Source organism: Galeopterus variegatus, unplaced genomic scaffold (assembly GCF_000696425.1).
Source record: "Galeopterus variegatus unplaced genomic scaffold, G_variegatus-3.0.2 Scaffold778, whole genome shotgun sequence".
Classification (NCBI taxonomy): Eukaryota; Metazoa; Chordata; class Mammalia; order Dermoptera; family Cynocephalidae; genus Galeopterus; species Galeopterus variegatus.
Window position 1 is genome coordinate 130,716 of NW_007726889.1, and position 12,765 is coordinate 143,480.

At 36.4% G+C, this 12,765-nt stretch overlaps 1 protein-coding gene across 2 annotated transcripts in view; it reads left to right on the plus strand.

The window, feature by feature from the left end:
* The window catches only part of ASAH1 (N-acylsphingosine amidohydrolase (acid ceramidase) 1), a 55,313-nt gene extending 43,011 nt beyond the window's left edge, over positions 1–12,302 (plus strand). For both annotated transcript variants that reach the window (XM_008572379.1, XM_008572378.1), the window contains exons 4-14: positions 297–383; positions 2,554–2,632; positions 5,319–5,393; positions 6,741–6,786; positions 7,329–7,473; positions 8,015–8,069; positions 8,200–8,281; positions 9,282–9,413; positions 9,521–9,644; positions 10,081–10,137; positions 11,180–12,302. In XM_008572379.1, the coding sequence (XP_008570601.1) occupies positions 297–383; positions 2,554–2,632; positions 5,319–5,393; positions 6,741–6,786; positions 7,329–7,473; positions 8,015–8,069; positions 8,200–8,281; positions 9,282–9,413; positions 9,521–9,644; positions 10,081–10,137; positions 11,180–11,269 (972 nt within the window). In that variant the 3' untranslated portion in view covers positions 11,270–12,302. The remainder of the gene's footprint in view (positions 1–296; positions 384–2,553; positions 2,633–5,318; positions 5,394–6,740; positions 6,787–7,328; positions 7,474–8,014; positions 8,070–8,199; positions 8,282–9,281; positions 9,414–9,520; positions 9,645–10,080; positions 10,138–11,179) is intronic.
* The last annotated feature ends 463 nt before the right edge of the window (positions 12,303–12,765 follow it).

Sequence of the window (12,765 nt, forward strand, 5' to 3'; positions counted from 1 at the left end):
TTTTTTATCAACCCCCCTTTTTAAAAAAAAAGGAAAAAATTTTAAGTGTTTATTTAAAAAAAAAAAAATTAAAAAAAAAAAAAAAAAAAAAAAAAGAGTCAAATGCTATTTTAAAGATAAAATTAGACTCATTGTGTTAACAATTAATTGAAAATATTTTCAAATAGCACTCTGTATTTTAGCTATACATGGGTAAGTCAAAAGGTCTGCATCTGTTTTCATTACAGCAGTGTGAATCTTAAATGCCAGCACTTCTTTATGTTATTTATTATGTGTTTTGTTTATTTATTTTTCAGATTAGGATAATGGTGAATTCCCTGAAAAATGTAGTAAATGCATTTGTGCCAAGTGGAAAACTTATGCAGATAGTGGATCAAAAGTTGGTAAGAAATATTATTTCCTTCAATAAGTTTTAAGCACACACATATATACATACACACTCAGAGTTCAGAAAATGCTCTGGTATTTATTTAAAGGCATATAATTCAACAACCTCTACTCAGGAACTTGGACAAATTTGCATTTATTCTAGATTACTGTCAAAGCTTCAGAAGGACTTAAATTCTGGGGATTGGTAATATTAGAGTAATAAGACACAAAGCGTGGCAAATGTTGGCAGTTAAGCGCTCTTTAATATTTTTTTAAAATATGGACGATATTACAGAGCAATGGGCAGATACACACATTTCACCTGGGAGTGTGGCATTTCCTGCCCTTTATACAAGGGGTCATCATGGGAAAGATTCATATTATCTTGTAATTCTATTTTTCTACAAACTTTTTTGAAGTACCCTTGTATATACATACTAAGGTTTCTAAGTTCACTATTGGAAACTTGTTTTTTTTTTCTTACATACTTTGCCCCCGAGTATCTCGGGATACCCAGAAATTTTTCTAGACATGACCAAATAATATTCTCAGCCCAGCCCCGTATTCGGTGGAGTCCCTCAGAAGCTGTGACCGCTGAAACTCACTTGGGTTGAGTGCTTCTGGTGGCTTTGCAGTCACCAAACCATCTCATTTTCTTCCTGGTCAAGCGGGAAGACTGCATTTCTCAGCCCTTTTTTATTTAGGTGGAACCAATGGGGCACCTAGGACCTGGCCCTTAGAACCCCAGAGGGCTACTCCTGGCCATCTTCCAGTCTTTACTCACTTTACTGCAGAGTGCAGAGGACTGGGGGAGGACAACAAAGCCCTAAGGCAGGGCTTGGGTGTAAATGACATTTGGGGTTGGATAATTTTTGCTGTGGGAGCTGTGTGCATTGCAGGATGTTTAGCAGCATACCTGGCCTCTGCCCACTGGGTGCTGGTCAAACCCCCTTAGTTGTGACAACTGCAAATGTCCCTGGAACTCACTAAATCTACCCTGGGGAGCAAAACTGCCCCTCGTCTAAAATCATTGTCCTAGAGGCTAGATGTTCTGGGCACATCCTCCCTATGACAATTGGACCTGTAATCTCTCATGATCATGCTCCCAGAGCCTTTGATTATGGCTGTCCTTTATGTTCATACTTAACAGACTTCCCCCAGATAAAAAAATATAGGTAGGAGCAAAAGAGGAAGAGGCCCTCACATACCCCAAGTGCATTGCCAAAGGTTTAGGTGCCATGCTTTAGAATCAGACAACTCTGGGTTTTAAGGTTGGATCAGTCACATACTAGCTGTGTGTCCTTGAGCCAGTTTCTTAACCTATGAAACTTTTGTATTCTCATCAGTGAGCATAATATTTCCTAATACATGCTTCATATGCATGTGGTTGTTATGAGGATTAAGTGGCATTCTGTATGTAAGTATAGTGCCTGGATGTAATGTGTTTGATAAATGTTCATTAAGTCACATTTGTTTATTCAGTTGGCTGGAACATTCCACTTGTGCAATGCTTTGAATTCCTAGGAAAAAAAATAATGTGCTTAGGCCACAAATATAACTGCCAAGTTAGTAAAAAATGGGACTTGGGAATTTTAAGTACATTATCTGAGCAGAAGGCTGTGAACTTAAATTGTGATCTCAATGTTAGTGAGTAGTTGCAGTTGAGAATAAAAGTGTGATGTTCACCATCAAATCTGCTCATATGTCCATTGTCTGCTAACAGAATGCAGTTAATGCATCCTAGCCCAAGATCAGCCATCAACCATGATGAAAGGTTTTATGAATGAATAGAACAGTGCAGGTTTGTTGTGGGAAGGGAATAGTAATAAGGATGTATACCAGTGGCTGGAGGGTGAATTTGAGCAGAGAGTTAAGGAGTGCTTTCTATGATGTTCCTGTGTTGTGGGTCATGTTAGGTCATCCAGGTGGAATTACTCTGGTTCCCACTCTCTCTGGAGAATGGGGGAATATGTCAGGAAAAAACAACCTGAGAATCGTAGGTCTCTGGATGGGGTCCAATATTGAGTATTACATAGAATCTTTTAGAAATACATGATGTGAAAATGTTTAAAAATAACTTATCACCTATTGTGATAGCAATATCTGGAACAAATTATATGTCAAAGAACCAGATCTCAAAGCATGCTTTCAGGATGAATAATTGTTAGTTTGTTTGTTTTTCAGCCTGGTCTACTTGGCAACTTTCCTGGTCCTTTTGAAGAAGAAATGAAGGGAATTGCAGCTGTTACTAATATACCTTTAGGTAAAGGTCACTTTTAAAGAAATTTAATAAAAACACTTTAAAATATTTCTATTGAGACACAATATACACATAGTAAAGTGCACAGATCTTATGTATACAGCTCAATGAAGTTTAAAAATGATGCATCCATGCATGTAATAACAACAGATCAAAATATAGAAAATTCCAGTACTCCAGAATGCTCCATTGTGCCCCTTTTTTAGATAATACTGCTTCCTTAATTAACCACTATTCTGACTAAAACATAGATTAGTTTTGCCTCTTCTTGAACTTCTTGTAAATAGAACTGAACAATGTGAACTGTTGTGTGTGGTTTCTTGTACTTACTGTGGGTAGTATGCTGTTGTATGAATAGGATATTAGGGTTGTTTTCAGATTTGGGAATATTAAGAATAGAGCAGTTACGGACATTCTTGTACCTGTCTTTTGATGGGCGTGTGCACTCGGTTCTCTTGGATATTCGAGTATTCCTAGGAAGTGAACTGCTGGGTTATGTGTGCTGTGTATTTAATCTTGTAGATTCTGTGAAACAGTTTTTCTAAGTGATTGTATTGATGGGCAATCAGCATAGTAGGAGAGTTTTAGTTTTCCCCACTTGACACTTCTCCACTTTGCAATGTCGGTCTTTTTTATTTGAGTCATTTTGTTGAGTATCACAGTATCCCGTTGTAGTTTTAATGTGCACTTCCCTGATGATTTATGAAATTGAACAGCTTATTGACCCTTTTCTTTTTTGTTTCTTTGTTTCTTTGAGGGCTGGGTGAAGTGCTTAAGGTCTTTTGCCCATTCATTGATGTGAAGGAATTCTTTATATATTCTCAGTACACGTACTGTCAGATATGTGTTTTCCAAATATCTTCCCCAGTCTGTGGCTCACATTTTTATTCTCTTACTGGTGTCTTTTGATGAACAGAAATTCTTAATTTAATGAAGTCTAACTTCTCAGTCTTCTCTTTTATAAGTAGTGCTTTTTGTGTCCATTTAAGAAATCTTTGCCTATTCCAAAGTCATGAAAATATTCTTGTATGTTTTATTCTAGCTGTATTATGTTTACTTTTTTACATTTAGGTGTATGATCTATCTTGAATTAATTTTTGTGTATGGTGTGAGTTAGGGGGTCAAGGTTCAGATTTTTTTACATATTACACCCAATCAATTGAACTCTATCAAAAAAATCGTCCTTCCCTCGGTAAATTACAGTGGTGTCTTTTATATAAATCAGGTGACTGTGTATGTCTGATCCTGTTTGGGGACTTTCTATTACATTTTGTTTATCTATTTATCTTTCCTCATATCAATACCATGCTACCTCAATTACTAAAGCTTTATAGTAAGTCTTTAAAATTAGGTAGTATAATTCCTCCAACTTTTTTTTTTTTCTTGGCTATTCTATGCCCTTTGCATTTCCATATAAATTTTAGAATCAGCCTGTCAACTTTGACAAAAGAGTCTATTGATATTTTGAATTGGATTTTAAGACTTAGTTTTCCAATCCATGAATATGGTATAATCTCAGCATTAATTTAGGTTATTGATTTCTCAGAGCAATATTTTTTTATTTTCAGGGAGGAGATCTTGCATATCATTCATTAAATTATCCTCAGTATTGATGTTTTTGGAAGCTATTTTTAAATTTCGGTTTCCAGTTCATAGTGTTTAATAAAAAAGACTTTACTTACCACCCCAAAAGTTTTATTTTTAAGCTATGAGAGCAATAGAGTCATTATTTTAAGTAGCCCATAGGACCTTGGATTGAGAATTTATGAAAACCAGTAGTATTTATTAACAAAAGTGGCTAGTTTTTTTTTTTTTACTTTAAAAAAATGATTTAAAAGGAAAATTAATATACTTGAAATATATACTTGCAGACTTTATTAAAATCAAGTCTCTAATTCCTTTATTATATAAAGAAATGTATAATATAAAGAATATAAAAATATTCAAATATTCAGTATCAAATATCTCAAGAGACAGATTAAGAAGATTAACAGATGATTCATAATAAAAAAAATTAGAGTAGAATTTTACCAAAATAGAAATTAAATGGAAACAAAATGAACATTAGATTGGGGTGAAAAAAAACATATTAACACATTAACATTAAATGGGACAGAGATAAAGTATGCTATATACCTTTGAATTAAATGTTAAATGGTACTGCTATACAGCTTGGGGAAAATATTCAAAAAATAAAATGTTCTACCATGGATTTTCTTGGCAGCTCTGTACTAATTTTATTAATATTTCTTAAATTTCCTTTCTTATCTTAGAAATGTTGGTCACCCTCCAAAAATCTGTGCAAAATACATTTTCAGCATACAACCAGAAGCCAGATGTATTAAAGTATCATATTTGAGCTCCCCAAAGAAAATCTAAAATGAAGCATATTGATGAAAACTTTGGACATTATGTTGTAGCACAATTCCAACTTGCCCAGATGTTCAGCTTGCCCAGTAGCTACCTCTTTGAGGACATGTTTTATCTTGAGTCTGGAGAAAGTACAGGCTGGTAAAGGACGAGATTGGCCAGCTATTCAGGCACAGTCAGATTGGCCTGCGGGCACTTACATATGCCAGAGCACATGCTCTCACAGTGCAGAGAGTACAACTTTCTCCTAAAACAAATTTTTCTGACACTATCATGGTTCTGTATATTCACAAAAAATTTTTCCTTTCTTTTCTCATAGGAGAGATTATTACATTCAATATTTTTTATGAATTTTTTACCATTTGTACTTCAATAATAACAGAAGACAAAGAAGGTAAGTGTGTGCTGAGGAAGGGTGGGCAGTGCAAAGTCTCATGTAAAAGAAAAATCTTCTAACTAAATGGAATCAGAACTTGCAAAATCCAGGCTTGCTATGTACATTTGTTATGTTGCATACAGCTTTATATTTCTTGGTAAATTTTTGTAAATGCATTGAAAACTCCTTATTTTAAGAACACTATAATGCCTATCAAAGTTTAATTCAGTCATGCAGAAAACTTGGAAGAAGTATGTATTAGTCTGTTTCTATTGCTTATAACAAAATATTTGAAACTGGGTGATTTATAAAGAAAACTAAATTTATTGCTTACAGTTCCTAAGGCTGGAAAGTCCAAAGTCCAGGGAACACATGCAGTGAAGGCTTTCTTTGGTGGTGACTTAAGTGATAACAGTGTATCACATTGCATAATGACAGAGCAGGGAGATCAAGAGAGCAAGACAGACTGTCCTCTCTCCTCTTTTAAAGCCCTCAGAACCACACCCCTGACCACCATTTTTAATCCATTCACTGCAGTATGTTCCTGCGATCTAATCACCTATTCAAGTCTCCACCTTTCAATTACCGTAATAGGATTTCCCACCCTCTTAACAGTCACTGTGGGGGCCAAGTTTCTAATAACATAAAACTTGGGGGACACAATTCAAGCTTCAGTGAGTTTGGGGGGACATAATTCCATCCACTACAAAGTGTTTCAGGACTAGAAACATTCTTACCTTCTCATAGTCTACTTACACTCATCTACATGAATTGACAGAAGACTTCATACAAGTAATGACATATATGCTTTTCTTGAGGCCTGGGACAAGCACTGTCCCATAATTTCTAGCCAAGGGACTCTTGCTCTATATACCACCTCACCTTCCCGTGTATTTACTGGCTGGGTCCCCAGAGTGCAAGGCACAAAATGACTTATCCTCACTCACTCTGATTTTTGACCTATGTTTGGGGTTTAAAATCTGCCTATGCCTAAACCTTGAGGTATCCAGTTGTAGGTGACAGTGCCTGAAGGGAAACATTTGGTAAGTCACATCAATTGAGGTTAAGGTATTTGTGTCCTGGTAGAACCACGTGATAGTGTACCAAAGAATTAACCTTTTCCCATATTCTGATCTTACCTGGAATCCTGTACTCTTAGATTTTGTGGGGGTGTCTAGCAATTGTGACAGTGACAACAGTTTGATCTTATTAAAGCTTCCGGTATCGGGCTGCTTCTTAATTCTTATTGTGAGATGAAACAGTTGTGAATATAAATTAACCAAAATTAAATGTCCAGCTTTGATTTAGCATTAGTTCTACCATTTAAACTGCCACTGCATGTCTCTTCTGCTTACTTTCAAATAGGTCATCTACTACATGCGAGAAACATGGATTTTGGCATATTTCTTGGGTATGTAAAGATCATAATATGTATCATTCCATAAGAAGAGTTGATTGTGTTACCCTGATGAAAAATTAACCCCCAAATCATGCCCCAAATACCATAAGTGAAGATAACTGGATTCCTTTGTTTTGAGACAGGATGGACATACTCTTACTCAGTTATTTGAGAGTTTGTATCTGAGAAGTTGCACATAGTAAGAGAAATCTGAAGGATGCTTGAGGGAGACAGATGCATGTCTCATTTATTGGTTAGAAGGAAGAGAGCAGCATTCTATTTTATGTGTCATCTTGACCTTTCTGAAAAAATAACAGACTTAAATCCGGGGCTATTTATAGTCTGTATGATATTGGGAGAATTACATATCTGAGCCTCAGTTTTATCATCTGGAAAACGGGATAAAACCAACCACATCGTAAAGGTCTCATTAGGATGGATCACTAATGATTAGGGAGATAAAGCACCTAATGTCATGTAGTGCCTGGCTCCCATCATCATATTCATCATTATCATAGTTGTTCTTACATGTCACTGAAATTTGTCTTTTGCAGGTGGAATGTAAATAATAATACTTGGACTATAACTGAAGAACTAAAACCTTTAACAGTGAATTTGGACTTCCAAAGAAATAATAAAACTGTCTTCAAGGCTTCAAGCTTTGCTGGCTATGTGGGCATGGTAACAGGATTCAAACCAGTAAGGAATCTCCTATTACATAATGTTACGGGTAGCTCTGTATCCTGTTTTTGTTGTCTGTGAAAGGTAGAGTCTAAGAAAATGACCTAAAAAGAATACGAAACCCCAGTTCATTCCCTTGTACTTCTTGTCTCTTTCAAAGGTGTGAGATCACATGGTAGAGAAGAGTAGAAAGGAAGTGAAGGTTTCTGAGCCTCTTCTGGGATAAGGAGCAGGAGGCCAGGTGTCAAGGGCTGGGAGTCAAAAGATTTTCTGCTGTTCACTTAGGCAGGTCAGGCATTAATTCTCTACTCTTCTGTTCCCTGTCTGAAAAGTGGCCAATAATACCCCACCTACTTATTCATCTCACATACTAGATGTGAAAATGCTTTGAGCTTTAAAAAAGCCTTGTTAAATATAAGGTGATATTATCATGGTTCTGATTTATCTTTGCATTCCCCGTTACCAGTGCAGGCCTTTGTGTACCACTGTAAAGTACAGTGATAGGGCCTTCAAGAGAATGGTTGACGTTTCTGACTTCACTGCTTTGTCTTTTCCTCAGGGACTGCTAAGTCTCACACTAAATGAACGTTTCAGTATAAATGGTGGTTATCTGGGTGAGTAGAGTGTTCTTCAGTGAAATGGGAATTTCACAGCTTTTAAGAGGAGGACTGGATTATGCCTTCTGGTTAAGGAGTCTAACCTCTTCCAGGTCCTGTGACACTGCGTGTGCTTGATCTCTTCCAGGTATCTTAGAATGGTTGTTGGGAAAGAAAGACGCCATGTGGATAGGGTTTATCACTAGATTAGTTCTGGAAAACAGCACAAGGTAAAGTGATTGATTGCTTTATTATCAAATTTTTATTTTATTTATTTATTTACTTACTTACTTTTCTAAAAGATGACCGGTAAGGGGATCTTAACCCTTGACTTGGTGTTGTCAGCACCACGCTCTCCCAAGTGAGCCACGGGCCAGCCCCAAGTATTTCGTTTATTTTAAATTCCTCATATTAAAATATAACAAAAAAATTTCCCAAGCTCCAGCTTAACATCCGTTGAGGACTACTACAGAATTTCTTAGGTGTACCTTTGATACTCATGTAGAATTATTCATGTTTTCTTTGAGCATGTTGTATGTTTTTATAGCAAGGGAATGAATTTATTTTAAAAGTACTAGGGATATAGATACTATGAAAGGCAATAGACACTATGAAAGGCACCTATGAATGTTTTTGTTGTACCAAAAAAGTCACACACGCACAGAAGAAAAATTGTACAATACAAATCTTCATTTAAATGGTAATTTGTATTAACCCAGAAGTTATATTCTGCTGTGGTGCAGAAATTTTCTAATAGCAAAGCTGCCTTCCTTCAGCTCACACTGCCTCCAAATGACTTAGAACAAATGGGCACCAGTTCTACTTTTAATAAAGTTTAGTAGCCTTCTTTGATAATCCACTTTAATTTTTAATAGCTCTAATTGTCAAGGTTTACTTTCTATTCCCTTTGTCCTAGATGCTATCATTATACCATTTCCCTTTTTGCTATTATTCAGTGAAAGGCATAGACAATAAGGGCGGGGGATGATCTCCTGAGGTCATTTTGTTTCTCCTTCAGATTAGAGGGACCTTCTAAAATCCCTGCTTCCCATCTCACTGCTTCCCCACATAGGAGTCAAGGATTGTGCCTCCTGGAGCCGTTGCTCACCGTTCCTTTTTAGAAAACATGTTCCTCAGATACTTGTTTCCCTCAGTTTCCACAGAGCTAAACATTTCTATTCCAGGTCAACTAAAAATGTTTCCTTTTTTTTTTGTAATGTTTCTATGTAGTTACGAAGAAGCCAAGAATATATTGACCAAGACCAAAATAATGGCCCCAGCATACTTTATCCTGGGCGGCAACCAGTCCGGGGAGGGTTGTGTGATTACACGAGACAGAAAAGAATCCTTGGATGTATATGAGTAAGTAGGTTTGTTACAGCAACGTGAGGAGGAACTAAAGCGCAGCGTGTCATGTATGCAGGTTTAAGGCAGGAAGCCTAACGGGGAGTCTTTCTTTTTGTGTCTAGACTCGATCCTAAGCAGGGTAGATGGTATTTGGTAGAAACAAATTATGACCGTTGGAAAAATCCCCTCTTCCTTGATGATCGCAGGACACCTACAAAGATGTGTCTAAACCGCACAAGCCAAGAGGTACATTTGCAATGTCATATATAGAAAGGAACTGTCACCATTCGATTATCTTAGTTCTGGCATGTTTTCTTTGGCCTTCAAAGAATTTATAAACCTCATTTTATTCAGTATCTTTAGATAATCTCCACTGGTTTTGTTTTTTGGGGTTTTTTTAAAACTTAAAGAGCAAAATTTTGCTGTACTTTCCCTTTCTTATCCTGATGCTGGATGAAACTTTGTGAAGCTGAACACCAAACAGGCAAGAATTAAAAACAGGGAAGAGAAAGAAAAGTAGTACATTAGAAACTGTTACTTCAGTTTCTAACTGTGACCCCAAGGGAAATTCTTTTAGTGGGATTGGAGGGAGGTTGATTAAAGAATGTCTTGGTTTCTAATGGCCCGTTTGTGTGGATAAGGCTGCTGACTTACTGAAAACAAAACTGTTTTTGTCTTTTAGAATGTCTCAATTGCAACCTTATATGATATCCTGTCAACCAAACCTGTCCTCAACAAGGTATATATATATATATATTTATATTTGCTAAGGAAAGATATATATATATCTTTGCTAAGGAAAGAATTTGGTCTTATGTTTCATCTTTCCTTATTATCTTGGGTCAGTTTGAGCACAGAAGTCATGTTTAGCTTAAGGCTGAATTTTAAAAACTGTTTTTGTGTGGCTAAAAGCATAACTTCTGGGATGTCCAAATTGGTCAGAGTATTGTTTCTAGCTTTACTTACATGGATTATTATCTTGGGTCAGTTTGAGCACAGAAGTCATGTTTAGCTTAAGGCTGAATTTTAAAAATTGTTTTTGTGTGGCTAAAAGCATAACTTCTGGGATGTCCAAATTGGTCAGAGTATTGTTTCTAGCTTTACTTACATGGAATTTGAATTACGTTTAGCATTTTACTGTTGACTTCCCCCTATCAGATATCTCACACTATACTCTGCAACTAACACCTAAAATTTGACACAACAAAGTCTGAAGTCCATTTTCAGACACAGATAAAAATTGCAAAAAGTTTCCTTATCATCCTATTTGCTAATAGTCATTCCTTATGGGTTCTGGATATACTCACCCTGATTATCCCATTTGTTCCTTTCTTCTTTTTCTTGGGCCTTTTCCCTAACTCTTCCTAAAATAAACAAGCCACCAGCACCTCTGTCAGGACAAATTCCTCCTGTCTTTTACCGTCAGAGCCTGGCCCCCACAGGAAGCCTTCCTTCAGCTCACTGACCCTGCCATGCTTCTCATTTTGCCCACACCATCTTTGAATGAGCTCACGATTGGGAAACTTACAGAGCCCATGTGGCCTCCTATGCAAGTCTGGGTGTGTGCTTTGTAATCTGTGTGCCTGCAGCGTTTCCCTCATTGCATTAGAAGTGCTTTAAGGGTAAGGATAGCCAAAGCTAAATGTTTATACTCCCTAGTACACTGCTAGGCTTTGCATGACTCTCAATTATGCATAGTGGGGGTAAATGAGTCTTAAAATATCTGTCAGAACATCTTAGAATTGAAAACATCCTTAAAGTAGAAATAACTTTTCTTTCAGCTGACTGTATTCACAACCTTGATGGATGTTACAAAAGGTCAATATGAAACTTACCTGCGGGATTGCCCAGACCCTTGTATAGGCTGGTGAGCACACTTCTGGCCTATACAATGTGCTCTCTGAGACGTGAAGATGTGATCTCCAGTGTGACTGACTAGTGCCACCATCTGATCTCCTTCCAAAGACTAAGACTCAGGGCAGGTTCTCTTTGAGTCATGAGCTAGTCCTTCTTAATACAACTCACAGAATATTTTTGCCTTATCAGTTGATTGTTATTATTTCCAGATAACTTCTTTAAGTGAAGTAAAACAATCATCTAGAATTTACTGAGTTTCATTTCACTTTGACACTTGGGGATGGGGATGACCAATTAAACCGCTCTTGGACCCACCTCCATGAAATAAACCTAGATTCTTTGCATTTAATCCAGTACATCTGTGTGAGTAATGTAAAAGTAAATAGTCCACATTAGTCAGTTTTTCAGTTTTATCTACATACTGTATTTGTATGTTTTTCTGTACAGCAGTCATTTCCTTCTGGTTCTAACTTCTATGATTTTTTTTTATTTTATTTTATATGAATTATTTTATTTGATTGGGGGGATGTGACAGATAGTCAACTGTGTATTTCTTTTAATGGGCAATAAAATGGGGCTTTGACTATATAGTACTTTTTGGGGTTCACAAAGTAATCAGTATGCAAGGCAGCCTTTTATACAAAGAATTGAAGTGTTCCCTTTTTCATAATTACTCTACCTCCCAGTAACCCCAGGAAGTTGCTAACTTCAAAAACTGAGTCCCAGGTTCTGTAGTAAATGAACATGTCCAAGACTTGTGGAAAATAAGAAGTGAACCTATTATTTTAAGTTCTCATAAGTATCATTCATTAACAAATAGGTTTTTAGTTTGTTCTGATCAACAGGTATTTTTTAAAAACCTTTAGTGTAATATTAAAAATGTTTTTCAGAAACCAATCTATTTATGAAAAGTGCTAATAGAACTTGTTAACCTTTCTAACTTTCACAATTAACTGTAAAATGTATGCCATTTGTACAAGACTGTGTCTACTTCATTTTGTATAATCTCGGTTGTATTCATGAAAATAAACAGCCATTGGAATGTCACTCAGCCGTCATGCATGCTGATTGGGTGTGTATGTGCATATTGGTTTGAGGGTGGGGGATTATTATTGAGAAATACAAACTGAACGTAATATCTGAATTAAATAACAAGGGTTATATAAGGAGGTTATTAAACATATGACTAAATGGTCACAATCTTACATGACTAGTACTACCTCTTAACCCAGTAGTGTCAACCCAGTTCTTGCAGGTGTCTAAAGACAGCTTTTCCCCCACAGGAGGGGCTGCCACAAAACTATACTGATTCCAGTATTATTTTAGTGAAGCAAGAGGAAATACAAGAGGATTTGTGTTAAAATAATAGAAATCAACTAATGAAAAAAACTTTCCTTCAGATTTTGTCCTCTTATAGAAATGAAGTGAGGTATACTTGATGTATTTCTTTTAAATGTAGCCTTCAATATGCATGGTAATAAAGAGGTAAGATGCTAATTGTTTCAGACCA